Source organism: Stomoxys calcitrans, chromosome 5 (genome assembly GCF_963082655.1).
Source record: "Stomoxys calcitrans chromosome 5, idStoCalc2.1, whole genome shotgun sequence".
Taxonomy (NCBI): Eukaryota; Metazoa; Arthropoda; class Insecta; order Diptera; family Muscidae; genus Stomoxys; species Stomoxys calcitrans.
The window spans coordinates 86,888,190-86,909,017 of NC_081556.1; the positions used below are offsets into that span (position 1 = coordinate 86,888,190).

Consider the following 20,828-nt stretch of genomic DNA (forward strand, 5'->3'; position numbering starts at 1 on the left):
GTCCTGCACTGGCAAGAAGAAGAAGTTTCACTTTTGAATCCTATATATAAAAAGACTTGTCTCAATGTGACCGATGTGTCGCACAGTGGGCCAAATGGCAAAAAAATTGGAAATAAGTCTACAACTTTTTATCTGTTGATTTTAGCCATACAAAATGTTCTAGACATTTGTAGAGGAGGACATAGGCTTTCAGAAAAGTGCTGTTGTTGGTCCATATCTTTAATACAGGGTGAGCTACAGGGTGTCAAAGTTGACCACTTTTGACTTCTCCAAGCTTCTGGGGGCCATAACTTTTGATCTACTCAACCGATTTACATGATTTAGGACTCTAGAGAAAGAGCTTGACAAGATCTAAAAAACTTATGCATAAAGTACCATGCCATCGTGTACTGTTAAGGAGTTATGAATTGTTTAATTTTAAAATATGAAAATTTGGCCTTGGTTTTTTTCAGTGTTTTTTAAATAACTCCGTCAATTTTAAAGCTATAAACTTCATACTTCACACAAATTATGCCAGCATATGTGTGCATAAAATACAAAAGGAATCACGTGAATATCTTTGGCGGTTTAAAAATGGCATCGTTTTCAATATGAAAAATATTTTTTTTGTCAAAAAATTGCAAAAATTTTCAAAAAAGATACTCCCATTTCCTTTAAGTTTTCGCAAACTTTGGCCGTCAAAGCATTATCATTTCTTTCCATTTTCACAAAGTCGAGGTATTAAGAAAAGTTTTAAGTGCTAATTTGGCTAATTTCGATATCAAACAACACCGTTATCTTAAGACCAAAATGGCCAATTTTTTTACTAAACTTCAAAAGTTTCTCACTGGAAAAAAAGTTCCACGGGGATTTTTTCGCTTTTTTTGAACTTAAATGAAAGCTTAAAATGTTCCCAACATTTTAAGGTATGTCTCGCCATATCCTAGCCATAAATGAGATCGTAGCGATCAAAATACTGAAAAAAGTCAATTTTCAAGTAGTGCTATATTCATTGCTAAAAAACAAGTATTACGTCACATTTTATTGCAAAGATGTTAAATAAACTTTTATTTGGTAACACTTCTTCTACAAAACACAAAAAGAATCATGGAAATATCTCTATTCTATTCCATTTTATGGAACCGGCAATAAAAAAGTCAATTTTTCAAAAAAGTCGAATTTCCCAAATTTTGTTTTTGTTGTCCTAATTGCACATGACACACTATAGCCATATTTACGCAACATACCTTATCGTAAAGGAAATTTTCATACCTTTCCAACAATGTATAAAACATTTCTCAACTCGGATTCTATCTACTCTAAAATTCATTTACACTTCATTAAACTCTATATAAAAATGTCTATTTGTGAAATGGAACCTTATATGGGGCCTACACTAAAACATTGATAGATTTGCCCAGGGTTTACAATACAAATGTGTTAGAATAAAAAAAGGTCTCCTGCCAAAGTTTAAAAAAATTGGAATAAAAATATGTGTTTTAGAGCGAAAACACTTCGCATCGGCGTGCGTTTATATGTATATTAGCTACTCCCAAAATAAAAAAGCATTTTAGTTTTGTATTATTTGATTTTATTCTCTACCAAATAATCTAAGGTATCAAAATTTAAAAGCTCTTTAATTTGAATGGCATCGGGATCGTCCTTATCTATATCGTCACATATTTTTGGTAGCCATTTAGTTCTGATGCTGTATAGTACCGGATCAGACGATAACAATAAATATTGAAGTAAATCATAATTTTGGTTAAATTTGGTGCTCTTTCGGGTATTGAAAAGCCGGAACTGTTTAACATCTCTATTACGGGATTCCTGAGCTTCTTCTGTAAGTTCTCCTAACGGAAGTATGTTGTATTCCACAATTTCCTTGCCATGATGTAAGACTTTATGTACTGTCGGTGTTAAAGCTTTCCACGAATATAAATCAGATAAAATGTTTTTTGTGTCATTACTATAAGCTTCAAATTTGGTTGAATTTATCATCTTTTTGCTATTGATTACAGCCAAAATCACTTTGAATCGTCTTAGCAAGTGTTCATCAAGACCGGTTATTTTAGATGTCGATACGGGGTCCTCAAAAAACCGCCTTGCCGAGTTGCCATCATTTGTGCTTCCGTATCCGTAAAGAGGTTTATCTATTATAAGTCCCTTTTGTTTAAACTCCAACTGGATTCGATTCTTCTCTTCCTGCCTCATTTTGTGAAGATCTTGGTTGTTTCTAGCAGAGACATCGCGGTTTCCAGGGCTAGTCCGATATTTAAGGTCATACGATAAATGCAAACAATACTCCATGAATCGAATTCTACAGTGCAGGGGCGAAATACCGAAATTGAGCGCATTTTCGTTTACTAAATTTTCATCAGACTTGTCCTCGAATTGCCCATTCTTCTTGCCACAAATATTGCATCTCCAATTGGACATAACGCCAGTTAATGCGTTTGCCACCTTTCCATCGATCATAGTGAGTTGTAGTTGAAACGAAACTTTTATATTTCTTCCCAATTGGTTTATAACAATCATGGGTAATGCAGCAATTTCTTCCTTTATTTCGTTCACCAAAGATCGTGTTGTGTTCCGGTCTTCCTTTGTATACTCAAACCGAATTGGGCGACATAAATATTTTGACCCAGGTGTTCTATTTATCCATATATCTTGAAATGCATTTTCTTTCGATGATGAAGATTGGTCCTTGTACAATCTCATTCTCAATGGTACTAATGATGCCATGAAAATTGATGCGAAGTTGGTATCTATTTCTGTTTGTTGCTTATATTCGGAAAATCCAGATGATCCATCACAACCCCATTTGCTGATCAAAACCACTTCGGAATTATTACATGTGTTCAACTGTTCTTCAGTAAAATTAGAAATAATTCTAACAGCTGTATTTTCAACAAGATCAGCAAGTTTCACTCTTGCTTTTAATTCGTCCACGTATATATTTGATGGCACCATTTTCGTCCTGGTGTTGTACAATTTATGTTTTGAGGGTAAACAACCCCATCCTTTTTCACGAAGAGCCTTCCTCATTGTTGAGTATTTGTTTCTTGAGAGGCCTAGGTTCAAAATCAGGGCCAGTGCATCTTCCTCCGTGAATTCTGTAGTCGATTTTGGAGTTGGAATACTTTCTACCATTCTCTTTACCCTTTTCGGAGATGCTAATGGTAAAACATCGACAATTCGTCCAACATTTTTTGGTTGTGTTTTTAACAATGCTGTTTTGAACGTATCTTTTATTAAATTTGGCGGATGTGCCGCCAATAGTTCCTCTTGTTTTTTCTTTTTGGTTTTCTCCGTAACTTCGTCGTATGCTTTGCTAGGCCGGCCGGGAATCAGCGGTTTAATTTCAATAAGTAGATCCGATTTCAGCCACTTCTCATACATTTTGAAAAACTTGATTTTTGCGAATGAACATTCTGGCAACCTTCTCTCAAATGATTTGTAGAATTTTTCAAGTTTGTCTAAAGCGTCTTTATTTAGCCTTATTCCATATATGTGGTCCAAAGTGTAAACAAGTTCCTTAAATGACTCCGTGTATGATTTGGAATCATTTTTGATGTCCCATACAATTTTCGAAAGAGTGGAATACTTCAGTATGACTTCCATAACTTATAAATGTCCTTTACGCCTCTACAAAATATAATGAAGAAAATTTGGATTTTGTTCAAATATTTATGCAATATATTCACAATTAATGACCCATTTCAGGTATCAGACGCAATCGTAAAAAGGGGTCCAAAGTGCCTCTTTTTACTTACTCTTCTATAATTATTTACCTGGACTCGAATTTGGTTAAAAAAAATGACAATGAATTTTTTATGGGTAGGTTTTTTCACATTCATTGATACGGTGGATTTCCTGGGAATTCGACATAGCGAAACAGGTAACATTTGTCTGCATCAAATCTTAACACAAATATATATATATATGCAGGTATATTTCTAGGTTACTTTTTATTCAAAAATCATCAGCTTACATTAAAAATAGATGTAGGTACTATACAAACGCACGCCGATGCGAAGTGTTTTCGCTCTAAAACACATATTTTTATTCCAATTTTTTTAAACTTTGGCAGGAGACCTTTTTTTATTCTAACACATTTGTATTGTAAACCCTGGGCAAATCTATCAATGTTTTAGTGTAGGCCCCATATAAGGTTCCATTTCACAAATAGACATTTTTATATAGAGTTTAATGAAGTGTAAATGAATTTTAGAGTAGATAGAATCCGAGTTGAGAAATGTTTTATACATCGTTGGAAAGGTATGAAAATTTCCTTTACGATAAGGTATGTTGCGTAAATATGGCTATAGTGTGTCATGTGCAATTAGGACAACAAAAACAAAATTTGGGAAATTCGACTTTTTTGAAAAATTGACTTTTTTATTGCCGGTTCCATAAAATGGAATAGAATAGAGATATTTCCATGATTCTTTTTGTGTTTTGTAGAAGAAGTGTTACCAAATAAAAGTTTATTTAACATCTTTGCAATAAAATGTGACGTAATACTTGTTTTTTAGCAATGAATATAGCACTACTTGAAAATTGACTTTTTTCAGTATTTTGATCGCTACGATCTCATTTATGGCTAGGATATGGCGAGACATACCTTAAAATGTTGTTTCATTTAAGTTCAAAAAAAGCGAAAAAATCCCCGTGGAACTTTTTTTCCAGTGAGAAACTTTTGAAGTTTAGTAAAAAAATTGGCCATTTTGGTCTTAAGATAACGGTGTTGTTTGATATCGAAATTAGCCAAATTAGCACTTAAAACTTTTCTTAATACCTCGACTTTGTGAAAATGGAAAGAAATGATAATGCTTTGACGGCCAAAGTTTGCGAAAACTTAAAGGAAATGGGAGTATCTTTTTTGAAAAATTTTGCAATTTTTTGACAAAAAAAATATTTTTCATATTGAAAACGATGCCATTTTTAAACCGCCAAAGATATTCACGTGATTCCTCTTGTATTTTATGCACACATATGCTGGCATAATTTGTGTGAAGTATGAAGTTTATAGCTTTAAAATTGACGGAGTTATTTAAAAAACACTGAAAAAAACCAAGGCCAAATTTTCATATTTTAAAATTAAACAATTCATAACTCCTTAACAGTACACGATGGCATGGTACTTTATGCATAAGTTTTTTAGATCTTGTCAAGCTCTTTCTCTAGAGTCCTAAATCATGTAAATCGGTTGAGTAGATCAAAAGTTATGGCCCCCAGAAGCTTGGAGAAGTCAAAAGTGGTCAACTTTGACACCCTGTAGCTCACCCTGTATTAAAGATATGGACCAACAACAGCACTTTTCTGAAAGCCTATGTCCTCCTCTACAAATGTCTAGAACATTTTGTATGGCTAAAATCAACAGATAAAAAGTTGTAGACTTATTTCCAATTTTTTTGCCATTTGGCCCACTGTGTGTCGCAAGTTATTGGGCTTTCTCTAACGATCTGGTTGGATCAACGGTATGCATGAATAGGCGCCTTTCTTCTCCAGTTCCTGTGGTATCACAATTGACTAAAATATCGGAATATGTCTGATTACAGACTGCCACTAGAACCTATCTGACTGACTTTCAAATGACTTTGAAAACATTTAACATTTTTTTTTAAGTATTTTCATATTTCAATAGGTAGTGATACCTGTGAAATCAAAATAAATCACCCAAAATTGATAGGTTGAGACTTGACTTCTTGTTTTTATTTGTCATTTGTGCGGCACTGTGAATTTTGAAAAGCCACATTCAAAGAACAAATATTTTTGAGTGACAAGAATTTTGTTTGACTTCTGTCTCCTTGCGATGTCTACAAATGGCTGCGATTCATTACATTCATACAATGCTCTCATTATAATCCAATGAGATGCTAACTTTTCCAAGCCAAAATATTTAAAGCAAATATACATACAAAAAATGTTTAAATGAAGAAAATAAATAAAAATAAATGTTGTTGATGTTATTTCTACTACTTTGACTTGGCGCTGACATTTATATGACCATGTCATTCACTCTCGATGTCATAGGCAAAGTGATGTACTAGGCATGGGATTACAATTAAATGTGATTTACCAAAGTAAATACAAAGTTCAAATAAAATTAAAACACTTTTAGAAAGTCTATGAGTCTGTGAATCTGTACTGACATAAGCATTATTACATATGTCAACAAGATACAGAAGCTTTTTAGCAGGTTGTACTGAAATATATTGTTCTTGGTTATAGACAGAAGTTGTACTCTAAGATGATGCTTGTGTCTGTGAGAGCAAGTGAGGCTGGGCTAGCAGTTATAAAGACTCACTGTATGAATTTTGTCTACTCAGGTATTATAGGGAGAAAAATAACACTCAAACATTTGAGGACTAAATCAATCACCGTTAATTAACTCCTATCACGGTTTTTGCTCATGCGAATGGCAATTGCCATAATGGATTTTCAATAAACTACAGTGCAAATGATTGTAAATGCAAATTTTGCCCATGAACATTCTACTAAGGAACAGGACAAACTTAACACATATCAATGAGTGTAGCCCGATTCAATTTTAAGCTCAATGATAAGGGGCCTCCTTTTTATAGCCGAGTTCGAACGACGTGCCGCTACAATTTTGCATGAAGTGTTTTGTTATGACTTCCAACAACTGTGCTTAGTATGGTGCAAATCGGTGTATAATCTGATTTAGCTGCCATATAAACCGATCTGCGATCTTGACTTCTTGAGCCTCTAGAGGGCGCAATTCGCTTTCGATTTGGCTACAATTTTGCATGAGGTGTTTTGTTATGACTTCCAACAACTGTGCCAAATATGGTTTAAATCGGTCTATAACCTGATATAGCTGCCATATAAACCGATCTGGGATCTTTACTTCTTGAGCCGCTAGAGGGCGCATATCTCCTCCGATTTGGCAGAAATTTTGTACAACGGCTTCTCCCATGACCTTCAACATACATGTCCAAATCGGTATGTATGTATGTTCAAATCGGTATATAATCTAATATAGCTGCCATATAAACCGATCTGGGATCTTGACTTCTTGAGCCGCTAGAGGGCGCATTTCTCGTCCGATTTGGCTGAATTTTTGCATGAGGTGTTTTGTAATGACTTCCAACAACTGTGCCAAATATGGTTCACATCGGTTTATAATCTGATATAGCTGCCATATACACCAATCTGGGAACTTGACTTCTTGAGCCTCTAGAGGGCGCATTTCTCATCCGATTTGGCAGAAATTTTGTACAACGGTTTCTCCCTTGACCTTCAACATACATGTATAATATGGTTTGAATCGATCTATAGCTTGATACAGCTCCCATATAAACCGATCTCCCGATTTTGCTTCTTGAGCCCCTACCAGGCGCAATTCTTATCTGAATTTTCAGCATTCAATTTTATGGTCCGAATTGCACTTTATACAGCTCCAATAGCATAATGATGCTTATCCTTAGTTCTTTGTTTGCCTAAAAAGAGATTCCGCGCAAAGAACTCGGCAAATGCTATTCATGGTGGAGGGTATATAAGATTTGGCCCGGCTAAACTTAGCACTGTCTTACTTGTTATATTTAATGCTGCATACTTTAAGGGTGGAGTTTTCAAATGCTCCAAAGAAATGAATTTTGCATGCCTTACTACTTCTACTATTAAATTTCCAATGAATATTTCATGAAGGAACAGGTGATACTTCTCTCTTTTTTATGCTGGGTTCGAAAGGCGTGCCGCAGAGCGACACCACTTGGTAGAGAAGTTTGTAATGTAGCCAGCATTAGTAAGGGGATAACCACCGTTGAAATTTTGTTGATGTTCACCCCGGAATTGGAACCCTGGCTTTCAGGGTAATAGGCGGACATGCTATCCTCTGCTTCATGGTTGCATACCTTAAGGAAGCATTAAATGCTTCGCAACTGAAAAAAAAGCTTTGCAGACTTAAAGTAATTTAAAGATTGAAAGAAAGTAGAAAGTTGCTTGGCAAATGGGCTTTTGTGTATTGTATTTACCATTTTATTATAATTATCTTTGGTTATTACATTTATGTTTTTTTATTTGCGTATACCCTAATATTGTGTATATACAACATTAAAAAAAATATTTGTGTGCAGATAAACAAAATTTAAATATTTTCGCTTTATTATTGTCTTTTTTTCATTGTTTAGCGGCTATCTTTTGTCCATATATACATGCATATATATATCTATATGATGAAACATAAATTGAATCGTTGCCAACAATTTAATTCAATTTATACCAAACACTGCCGATCAGAGAAATATAAAATTTATTAAAAAAAAAAATAACAAAAATTAAATGCCATACCTCTTACGTGTATGTATTTCATGTGTGTGTATATGAATTTTAAAAATCACATGCACACATGTTAATGGCACGTACACATTTTATCAAAAGCTAATTTTACCAAAGGAAAAACAAAACTGTTTTTATCGAAATAAAATATTTTATATTTTTGTTTGTTTATGTGGCAAATGTGTTTGAAAATAATTGTGAAATATATATATTTTTTTGTTTTTGTCTTCTAATTAATTATAAAGACAACAAAGTGCCAGGTAAATGTCAACATACCTGTCGGTTGGAAAATTATAAAGGAAATTGATGGGCTTTATGTGACCACATGACTCATGCCATTGTGTAGGGTGTAGTTTAAATGAAAAGAAGCTAAAAATAATAAAAATTAATTAGATAAGTTTTTAAATTAACCGTGCGAAAAATGAATGGAGGCCATCGTAGCGCAGAGGTTAACATGTCCGCCTATGACGCTGAACGCCTGGATTTGAATCCTGGCGAGATCATCTTGAAAATTTTTAGCGGTGGTTATCCCCTCCTAATGCTGGCGACATTTGGGAGGTACCGTACCATTTGGTATCGCAGCCATGTAAAAACTTCTCCACAAAGAGGTGTCGCACTGCGGCACGCCGTTCGGACTCGGCTATTAAAAGGAGACCCCTTGTCAATGAGCTTAAAACTCAAATCGGACAGATAAGTTTGACCCTTTTCCTTAATGGAATGTTCATGGGCAAATTTGCATTTGCATGTGAAAATGATAAGCAAATGCAAATTTTGCCCATGAACATTCCACTAGGGAACAGGGGCAAACTTCTCACATATCAATGATATATCCGATTCAAGTTTAAAGCTCAATGATAAGGGGCCTCGTTTCTATAGCCGAGTCCGAACGGCGTGCCGCAGTGCGACACCTCTTTGGAGAGAAGTTTTACATGGCATAGTACCTCACAAATGTTGCCAGCATTAGAAGGGGAAAAACCACCATTGAAAATTTTGCGAAAATGATATATCTAATTTAAATAACTTTATATTTTTCATATCTTAAAGTTGTGTTAGAAAATTACTCATTTTGATGTTATTTTGTGGTCTTATAAGGGCTTTGATAGAAACAATGCAACTGTGTGTTCCAAGTTTTTTTGGGTAAAGTCTGCGGCTTAATACGAAAGTTGATAAAGAAAAGTTGAGAAAAAACCACACCTATCTTACTTGGCATGGATATTAGAAGACATACCAAACCACCACATTCAAAATATCAGCCAAATTGAACAAACAAAAGAGTGATAAGTTCAGCCGGGCCGAATCTTATATACCCTCCACCATGGTTGGCATTTATCAAGTTCTTTGCCCAGCATCTCTTAAGAAGCAAGCAAAGGATAATGAATAAGAATTGCTATGCTATTGGAGCTATATCAGGTTATGAACCTACTCTGCCCTAACTTAGCTTGGATATTGAAGACTAATGAAGATGCCTTTGTGAAAAATTTCAACCAAATCGTTCTTATACGATTTGGTTGAAATTTTGCACAATGGCGCCCTCTAGGGGCTCAAGAGGAATCATCGGCAAATCAGTACATAAGGAAGCTATATCAGGTTATGCACCTACTCAGGCCCTATTTAGCACGTATGTTAGAGGACATAAAAACAGTGATTGTGCAAAATTCCAGCCAAATCTGATATCAATTGCGCCCCCTAGGTGCTCAAAAAATAAAATCTGGAGATCGGTTTATAAGGGAGCTATATCAGGTTATAGACCAATTCAGATCATATTTGGCAAGTATGTATGAGGCCATAGAAAAATTCACTTTTCTAAATTTCAGCCAAATCGGATATCAATAGCGCCCTCTAGAAGCTCAAGAAGTATAATCGGAAGATTGCGTTATATAGGAGCTATATCAGGTTATGAACCGATTCGGACCATATTTGACACGTTTGTTTAAGATTATAAAAAAGTCACTGTGTCACAGTCAACGAATTGAATACCAATTGCGCCCTCTAGAGTCTCAAGAAGTAAAATCGGAAGATCTTACTTCAGGTTATGCATCGATTCAGATCATATTTGGTAAATATGTTAGAGGTCAAAAAACCGTGACTGTACAAAATTTCAGCCTAATCGGGTAAGATATAGCCCTCTAGAGGCTCAAAAAATAAAATCTAGATATCGATTTATAAGGGAGCTATATCCGATTATAGACCAATTCAGATCATATTTGGCACATATGTTTTAAGTTATGAAAAAAGTCATTGCACCACTGTCAGCTAAATTGGATAAAAATTGCGGCCTGTAAGGGCTCACGAAGTCAAATCGGTAGATCGGCTTATATGGGAGCTATATCAGATTAGAGACCGATATGGACCGCACTTGGCACAGTTGTTGAAAGTCTTAACAAAACGCAAAACACCACAAATCGAACAAAAATTGCGGCTTGTAGGGGCTCAAGAAGTCACATCGGTAGATCGGTTTATATGGGAGCTATATCTGGTTATAGACCGATTTGGACCGTACTCGGCACATTTGTTGGAAGTCATAATGGATCACTATCTGTATAATTTGATCCAAATCGAACAAAAATTGTGGCTTGTAAGGGATCAAGAAGTCAAATCGGGTGATTGGTTTATATGGGGGCTATATCCAAATCTGAACCGATATAGCCCATTTGCAATCCCCAATGATTTACGTCAATGTTAAGTACATGTGCAAAATTTCAAGCGGCATGCTTTACGCGTTCGACTGCTATCGTGTAGAGCTGGCAAAATATCGATGGCAATATCTATACAATCGATATTTTATGTTTTGTCTGAATATCGATTGATATTTTGCCTAACGATACTATCGGCAAAATGATTTTTTTTACAAAATTTAACAAAAAAAAGCGCTACGACACTGAATGTATCCTATAAGACACATTGCGCCTATAGAGGGCGCTATTTTCAACCGATGAGCTTAAATTTTGTAAAATGATTTTTCTCATGATTTCCAACTGACATAAAGTCAGTTTTCATTCAAAATTTTGTTTTATTCGATCTGTGCATTGATATTGCTTCTATATAAATGGATCTGTTGATTTTTGCTCCTCATTTTCGTTTGAAATATAGGTGATGGTAAATTAACGATAGTATCGATACTTTCGATATTTATTATTAAAAATATCGAAAATTTCGATAGTTTTCCAGCTCTACTATCGTGATTTCGATAGACGGACGGACGGGCATGGCTACATCGACTCAGAATGTCGAGACGGTCAAGAATATATACACTTTATGGGCTCATAGATCAATACTTCGAGGTGTTACACACTGAATTACTAGATCCACTCAGGAACAGGGGCAAACTTCTCACATATCAATGAGTGCAGTCCGATTCAAGTTTAAGCTCAATGATAAGGGGCCTCCCTTTTACAGCCGAGTCCGAACGGCTTGTCGCAGTGCAACACCTCTTTGGAGAGAAGTTTTACATGGCATAGTACCTCACAAATGTTGCCAGGATTAGGAGGGGAAAACCACCACTGAAAATTTTTTCTGTTGGTCCCGCCAGGATTCGAAGCAAGGCGTTCAGCGTCATAGGCGGACTTACTAGACTAGTATACCCCTATTCTATGGTGATGAGTGCAAAAGTAATACAACGACTATCACGCGATAAATGCGTGGGAGCCAATGTGGCTCAGCGGTTGGCAATGCCATCTTTGACGCTTTGCACCTTGGTTCGCATCCTGGCGAGATAATCAGAAAAAAGTTTCAGCGGTAGTTATCCCCCACTAATGCTGGCCACATTTGTAAGGTATTCAGCCCTCTATAACTTCTGTCGCTCTGCATTACGCCGTTCGGTCTCGCCTAAACATAGGAGGTCCCTTTAATATTGAGCTTAAACTTGCATCGGACAACATTAATTGATATGAGAACTATACCCGCTGTTCCGTAATGGCATGTTCATGGCCGAATTTACTAATGAGATCCATGATGTAGGGTATATAATATTCGCCACGGTCGAATTTAAAGCGTTTTACTTGTTTTTCGTTTCGTTATAGTTTATGTAAGAACAAAAGTGAACATCTTTTTGCTGCCCCCATTCAAATAACATGTATCAAATAACCATTTAAGTGGAACAACCTTCTAAGATCATATCACTTAAGATGCTAGGTAACTTTGCCCAAGTATTTACGATCTTGACCGACTTTGAATTCGCACATCTCGAAATGATCTCAAAACAATTTTATGACCGGTACCGCATAACAATTCATTGTTAATCATCATAAAATGAACGAAAAAAGAACAAATATATCCAATATTTCTCAGCAATCTATTTTTAAGGAAATAATAAAAGAAATAAAATTGCAAAAATACAAGAAAAAAAAAAACAAACAGACTGCGAAAATATGTACAACGAACTACGTAAGTGAGGTGGATTGAGTCACGTGCTCCATTTTGTATGAAACAGACGAGCACAGATGCTGCGTGGCTATGAATGCGAATTTGTTTGTAAGGTTTGCCGCCCACTATGCTCGAGGTAAAAAAAAAAAACAAAATAGAGGAAAAGTTTGAGTGTTTAAAATAAGCAGACAGTCATAATGGTATATATAGGATTTTAAGAGCAAACGATTAGAAGGATTTTAAAAATAGGAAAAAAGAACTCTTGCATGTATGGGAAATGTGTCAAAGTGGGCCGCACGAGTGCGACATATTCTTGGCATAAAAAATCGAAAAAAATAAAACATTATTTGTCATGTGATTGATATAAAGCCCTTTTTGTTTTTATGGAAAATTACAGCTGTCATTAGTGAAATCTTCAATGCAAATATGAATTTTTCCCCAAACATACCATTAATGAATAGCGAGAGGTCTTTTCTGTAAGTCTTCTTGCTTTCCCATGCAAGTTTTAGCTCTATTTTAAGTCAAGTTCGAACGACGAGAGCTGAGCACCACTTTATAACCCCCAATTCTAAACGCCAACAAGATTGCCAAAAAATATAACTGTACCAAAATCCCTGGTGTAAGTTTCCCAGATTCGGTCTGGCCGAACGTAGCATATTTTTCCTTGTTTGGAATTTCGTGCTACTCACAAAATCTCTAATCGTTCTCCATTCTATGTCTCTAAGTTGGTTCATGTCTGGAGTCGTACCGTCACCTACATATGTGCCGGAGTCTGTTGGACGCGAAAGCCGGACATTGACATAGGATATGCTCCAATGTCTCTTTATCTCTTCCACATGCCCATTTTTCTCGACCTGTACTGTTTCACAATGCGGCATTCCCAACTGATATGTCGTTTGTCTTCTACAGCTGAAAACCTATCGATAATCGCAACATTCGATATTTTCGATATTTCTAATAATAAATATCGATAATATCGATACTATCGTTAATTTTCCATCACATGCCCATTTTGGTCGACCTGCACTGTTTCAAAATGCTGCATTCCCAACTGAAAAACTATTGATAATCGCAACATTCGATATTTCTAATAATAAATATCGATAGTATCGATACTATCGTTAATTTTCCATCACATGCCCATTTTTGTCGACCTGTTCTGTTTCAAAATGCTGCACTCCCAATTAATATGTCGTCTGTCTTCTACAGCTGAAAAACTATCGTTAATCGCAACATTCGATATTTTCGATATTTCTAATAATAAATATCGATAGTATCGATACTATCGTTAATTTTCCATCACCTATATTTCGAGCGTAAATGAGATGTGAAAATCAGGATCAGAATCATCATTTATCTAGAAGCAATATCAATGCACAGATCGAATAAAACCAAATTTGATCAAGTCAGTCGGATATCATGAGAGAAGTCCTTGTACGTAATGTTAGCCTAATTGGATGAAAGTTGCGCCCTCTATAGGCGCAATGTATCTTAGGGTATACATTCAGTGTCCAATCGCTTATTTTTGTTAAATTTTGCAAAAATTAAACTATCAATCGATATTCAAACAAAATATAACATATCGATAGTGTCATCGATATTTTGTCAGCTCTACTGTCTTCTCATTCCCCCTTACTCTGCTATGGTCCAGCGGACGGTATCATCCTCAGAAAAGGCATGAATCTTCTGCTAACACTCGAAGACTGTAAGCGATCTTACCGGTGTGGTTGTTATAGCCTTAAGGGCCAACTTACTATCCACTAGGATATGTACACTTTGCATTCAAGCGTTTACAACGTTCCACCTCACGAATCCTATGATCGCCCGGTTTTTCGCCTCCAGGATCGCGCTTTGGCACGCAGTCGGAAACAGAACTAAGTCTCAATGTAGATGCCCAGATTCATTCTCCCCTTTATCTTTGAGACATACGCACTCGACCTCAAGAGGCATTCGATTTGAAAGGTCTTTCAATTCAGTTAGGTTTCTTAACACGGCCGCGATTATCACACAATGGAATGACCTTTCTATCTTCTACCAACTCTCCCATCGCTTTAACTCATATAGCCGCTATGGCACGCAAGTATGATTCTAAGCGGTTCAAATCCTGATAAAGCTCCCATATAAAATGATCTCTCGAATATTATTTTTGAGCCTCTAGAGGGCGCAATTCTTATCCAAGCATTTAAAAAATGTATGGGTATTTGTTGTTGTGACTTCCCATTATCCTTTCTGCCTGTAGAAAGAAACCGTTTAAATAACTTTATAAATGCGATGGTATAACATTCGTCCCAGCCGAACGTGTTTTATCTGCTTCACTAAACAGTTTTCATTTTCCTCTCAGACGGATTTATCATTGATCGAAAAATCTAACCTAACTCTTATTTTTCTCCTTTTCTTGCAGAGTTTGGCTGAGAAACGCAAAGGCAGCAAGCGCTCTGAAGTTTTGGATGAGCTAACAGCCGATCAATTGGTGCAAGAGAAAACCACAGTGCAGCATGGTTTGCTCTATTTTGAATCTCTCTATGGACGGCCATCCACCAAAGATGAACGTGATGCTGCGCGACCTCTATACGATCGCTATCGTCAGCTAAAGCGCATGGTCTCACGCAGTGTCACCCTAAGTGGGTCCATGTCGGTGGGCATACCCGAATTGCCCACCATACTGGAACACGAGGCTATGGTCTTTGAATCAACACATCTACAATATTCTTCCAATAACAGCACTGAAACTACCAACTCACCAACCGATTCGGTAGTGCCCACCAACAGTTCGGATGAGTCGACCACTACCACAACAGCGCAATCCTCGCAACAGCAGCAGCAGCAGCAGGCACAGGAGCAAACTGAAAACATTAGCTGTTTGAGCATTGAAAAGCTATGGGAACAATTGGACAAGACAAGGGAGGAGAAGAAACAGCTAAAGCGAGTCATACGCGAATTTGAGACTTGTTTCGAGGAGGAGAATGGTCGCAAAATGCTTAAAAGCGATCGTAAAACTATCGAAGAGACTTATGCTCAATATAAGGAGAAGAAAGCCAAGACTCGTCTTTTGCAGGCTTTGATTAAGAAACAAATATCGCGTTGAAAGTTAAGAAAAGTAGCGCGTTTAAAAAATTAGTAGAATGAACACCACCCTGACCAACACTACCACAAATTGGTGATTGCTCTCAGCAATACACACACACACCCACACAGGCACATTCTGGGCTGCTTGATGATGCCAGCAAGTGTGATTGGTGGTAGGTTGGGTGAGTGTAGCACAGTTATAGTTTTGGCAGAAAGCTTTTAGTATAACAGCTTTCAGTGAATGGGCATAGCAGCAGCGAAAGCTTATGGAAATAAGACTTTCTTTAGTATGGTTACAAACCTTACAGGAAAATCCCACCCATATTTTTGTTGGGTCGGTACAACAGACAAAGCTTTACACAAAACACTGAAAACACACTGACACACACACACACAGTCGGCCACCCAAAGTGGCACACACACACACACAAACCTACACCCAAACCCAATCACACCTCCACGAACTGGCAGAGCTTTTGTTTGTTGCTCCGTTACGTTATCACGTTACGTTATGTAGAGACCTAAAGCTCTCTGTTTATTTTTTTTTAAATTCTCTTTCTTTGAAACGTTTCTAAAGCGTTACAAAGAATTTGAAAAGGAATACAAGTTTGGTTACAAACCCGACATTTGTTTTGTTATATATGTAACAGTTTAGACGATTTTTTCTCTGTTAAAGGAGCAAGGGACTCTAAGGAAAATTTTGAAAATTTGATTTTGATGAGACTTGGCTCCTTGTATTTTCTATGAATATTACTTAAGATTATTAAATATTCTATAAGAGATATAAATGAAAACAAAAAAAAACAAAGAAGAAGAAGAAGAAGAAAGAGCAACAAAAAGCAAAAATTATAAAAAAATATACGATTATCTATATAACCCCCCCTCCTGATTTAATTGTTATTGTCTTTAATTTATTTGAATGTTTTTTGTTTTTAACTTTTTTATACACGTTTATGTACTTCTTGCGTTTTTATATGTTTTCTTTTTTTTGGAGAAATGCCATATTGAATAACCATTTTGTTTATTTTTTGTGTCCACTTTTTGTTTCACATTTTTTTTATATATATATAAATATCATTATATTATGTATTCTATCTACGAGTATGCAAACAATAATAAATTATTAAAAAACAAAAAACTTATTGAAAAGTAAACAGAAATATATATTATGTATTTGTAAAAATTATTTAAAAGGAGCAGTAACTAAAGCAGCAAAGCAAATATTTGAAGACAAAAAAAAAAAAAACAAATGAGAAATATAAAGAAAAAAAAACCAAAACAAAAAAAAAATAAAAAAACAAAAACAATATAAGAGTATAACAAAGAACTATTATAAATAAATATTTGATATACTTATCTAAACCAAAACACTTGTTTGTCATTATTGTTTGGCTTTCTATTTGCGGGCTTATGGGAGACACCTCCACTTCGTACGTTCGTTCAGTGGCAAATTGTATTCAACAAAAATGGAATTCCCCATTTGAATACGTGCCGCTTGTATATGGGAAAATTTAAAAATTTGACAATAAAAACAGAATGACTAAGTCCTATACAGTTTTAAACCATGTCCCCAATTGTTTTTGTATTCCCCATCATAGCTAAGAGTCTGTATTCACTTTGTCATTCAAATTGAAACACACGCTTCGAACTAAGAAAAGAACTCACTGAAATGTTTTGTCAGGGATTTTCGAAGAAATTTTGTCTGAGTTGGGGATTCTTGTGGTTTCGAATACTTTGAATCGACGCGACCAGATAATTTATCACAGCTGCAACTATCAGCTGTGTTCTATATTTTAGAGAGTTATATGCACTTGGCATCTATTAGCATGTTATAAATAATTTCGGGTTGGAGGGATACAATGGTAATTTCTTTCCAAAAGCAAATTACAAATTTTGCCCATGAACATTCCAATAAGGAACAGGGGCAAACTTCTCACCTATCAATGAGTGCAGTCCGATTCAAGTTTATGCTCAATGATAAGGGGCCTTCTTTTAATAGAAGAGTCCGAACGGCGTGCCGCAGTGCGACACCTCTTTGCAGAGAAGTTTTGCATGGCATACAAATGTTGCCAGCATTAGGAGGGGAAAGCCACCGCTGAAAATTTTTTCTGACTGTCTCGCCAGGATTCGAACCCAGGCGTTCAGCGTCATAGGCGGACATGCTAACCTCTGCGCTACGGTGGCATCCTTCCAAAAGCAACAAGTAAAAAGGCGTTAAGTTTGGATACCCACCACCTCGGGTATATATGTAAACCACCTTTCGTTATGATCCGGTGAAAAATGCATAACTTATGTCCCCATAGGAGCGATATCGAAATATATACCGATTTGGACCAAATTCGCCAATGATCAATTTTGTAGAGTAAAATATTTGTCTTTTTGGTAGCTATACCCAAATATGGACCGATCTGAACCATATACGACACGGATATCGTAAAGCCTAACATAAGTCACTGTGTCAAATTTCAGCGAAATCTGATTATAAATGCGCTTTCATGGGGCCATCGCATATCATCGCGGTATAATCGAGGCAACGATAGGAAACCTGGAAGGAAGGAAAGAGGTTCCCGATCGGGTACCTGAGATGAACCTTGAAGTCGAGTGCTAGGCACTGCTGCCATCGGCACAGTCTTGGGTTGATGGAACCCCAGTATTGCCATCTGGAAGATCATGTTACACGGATGGATCAAAGCTAGAGGACAGGGTGGGTCTGGGGCTTTACATTTAGAACCCGGGGACTGAGATCTGTTTTAGACTGCCTGACCGTAATACCAATGAAAAGAATCCCGGACCCTGGTTCTGTTTGGTTTGCCAATCTTGCTCTGGCCTTACATCGCTACGGGAGTATTGTCATACTGAATATGTTGGATAGCCAGCAGTGGGTTAAAAGTGTCGCCTTCTGCGTCCTCGCCGTCGGACTATGTGTTCTAGTGTAAGTTTGAATTGTAAATCGGCCATATCGGTGTATATTTTTATATAGCTGCCGTATAAACCGATCTTGGATCTTGTTTTCTTGGCCTTATAGAGGGCGCAATTCTTTACCGACATGGCTGATATTTAGTTTGAGGTGTTTTGGTTTGACTTTCATCAACTGTACCAAGAATGGTTCAAATCGGTTCATGTTTATAGCTCCCATAAATAAAAACCGATTTTCAGATTTGACTTCTTAAGCCCCTAGAAGGCGTAAATACCATCCGATTTGGATGAAATTTGCATGTAAAGTTTAGCTATGACTTTGAGAGCAGAAACATTGGAAGGCATTTTGAGGGTTTTGATGAAAACGCATACTCCACAGGGTACTCACGGAGACACCGGAATCTGGGAATAATTAGGTTGACCAAAGGCTTATCATTACAGAATTTATGGTTAAGGAAACCCTGAGAAGCTACCAGCCATTTAAGTCACCCGGACATTACGGAATATTTCCGACGTTACTACAGAACGAAACCGATTATCAGGCGCCCCATCTGGCCACTATTTTCACAGAGTGCCTAGGACTTGCTTATACTACGAAAGCCGGGTAGGGGCCAAGGGTTGTATTTATACACAATCCCTACAAGACAAGTTATGCGATACCAAATGCCCACAGTCCTATTCGTCTTACATCCTTTCTTAAAACTACTCTACTCTACTCAAAACCATGGAACGTACTGTGGATGCCATGATAAAGAGTAGGACATTCAGCGAACTGCTCAAGGGAAGGTCAGTGGAGACTACCCTGTACGGAGTTATGTATATAACAGAAGAATCCTTCTATGCCAAGGCGTACTCATTGACTGTGTTCATTGACATCGAGGGTTCTTTTAACAATGTACGGACCGACACACTGATCCAATCCTTAGAGGCTGGATAATCTAAGGAATCGATGGATAAATTGTGGATTCCATGACATTAATATAAGCGAGAAGGTGGCACAGAGCACGCCACAGGGGGCATTTTATCGCCACTCCTATGCGTGACTACCATTAATAATCTATTACGGATGCTTACTGAAGAGGAATTTGAAACCATCTGCATCGCGGACGATGTTATATTACTTCTAAGGGGTAAAGATCCGAATCAGCTATGCAGAGAGGCCTAAAGGGTCTTGGAAATGACTGGACTAGACCTAGGGGTCTCAATGTCAACCAACAGAAGACTGTAATCTGCCTGTTCATGAGGAAAACGAAAAATGTCAGATATTGAAGATGATTTCGACATCTGAAAAGATCAAATATTTGGGAGTGATCTAGGACAGGAAACTGAATTGGAAGTGTCACATTCATGAGCGTACCAAGAAGGTTCACTGTTGTTGGCCACTATGTAGATGGGCTGTAGGCTCATAACGGAGTTGAATCCGAGGGTAGTCTATTAGCTCTATAGGATCATCATTAGACCAATACTATTTACGTCTCAGTAATAAAGTGGACTGCGATGGAGAAAAAATGCAACGTAAGGATAAAACAACAGGTTCAGAGGATATGTTGTCTTGACATAGGCGGAGCGATGAGGACCACGTCCACTAGGGTACTGGAGATTAATTTTTGATATCTGACTCATAGACGTACAGACTATGTGTGATGCAGCAACTGCGGCTATACGACTTTAGGCGATGGGAGAATGGATAGAGGAAAGGACCAGGCCATACCATTGTGGTATAATCGAGGCGACAATAGGAAACCCGGATGGATTAGAAGAGGTTTCCGATCGGATACCTGAGACGACACTTGAGGTCGAGTCACTGCTGCCAGCGGATTGACGCCCCCTTGTATTGCCATCTGCAATATCATGTTACACGAATGGATCAAAGCTAGAGAACACAGAGCGCCTGGGGGCCTACATTCAGGATTCAGGAGATGAGATGTGTTTTCGACTGATTGGCCATAATACGGTTCGGCAGGCGGAGATCCGGGCGATCACAGAATGCGTTAGGTGGTTTGATGCTAACGCGAGGTCGTCGAGTATGAACATCTTTACGGGTTGTAAAATGTAATAATAACCAAGACGAATAGTCTTGGAATGTAAGAAGGAGATTTACAACTTCTCTGAGGATAGCACGATCTGCATCGTTTGGTTGCCGAGCCATAGCGGAGTAACTGGGAATGAGAAAGTAGACCATTGGCAGTGAAGGACTG

At 37.1% G+C, this 20,828-nt stretch overlaps 1 protein-coding gene across 6 annotated transcripts in view; it reads left to right on the forward strand.

The window, feature by feature from the left end:
- The window catches only part of LOC106085266 (protein FAM13A), a 186,542-nt gene extending 170,011 nt beyond the window's left edge, over nt 1-16,531 (forward strand). For all 6 annotated transcript variants that reach the window (XM_013249431.2, XM_013249432.2, XM_013249430.2 and 3 more), the window contains one exon: nt 15,050-16,531. In XM_013249431.2, coding sequence (XP_013104885.2) covers nt 15,050-15,733 — 684 coding nt within the window. In that variant the 3' untranslated portion in view covers nt 15,734-16,531. The remainder of the gene's footprint in view (nt 1-15,049) is intronic.
- Nucleotides 16,532-20,828: the final 4,297 nt, after the last annotated feature.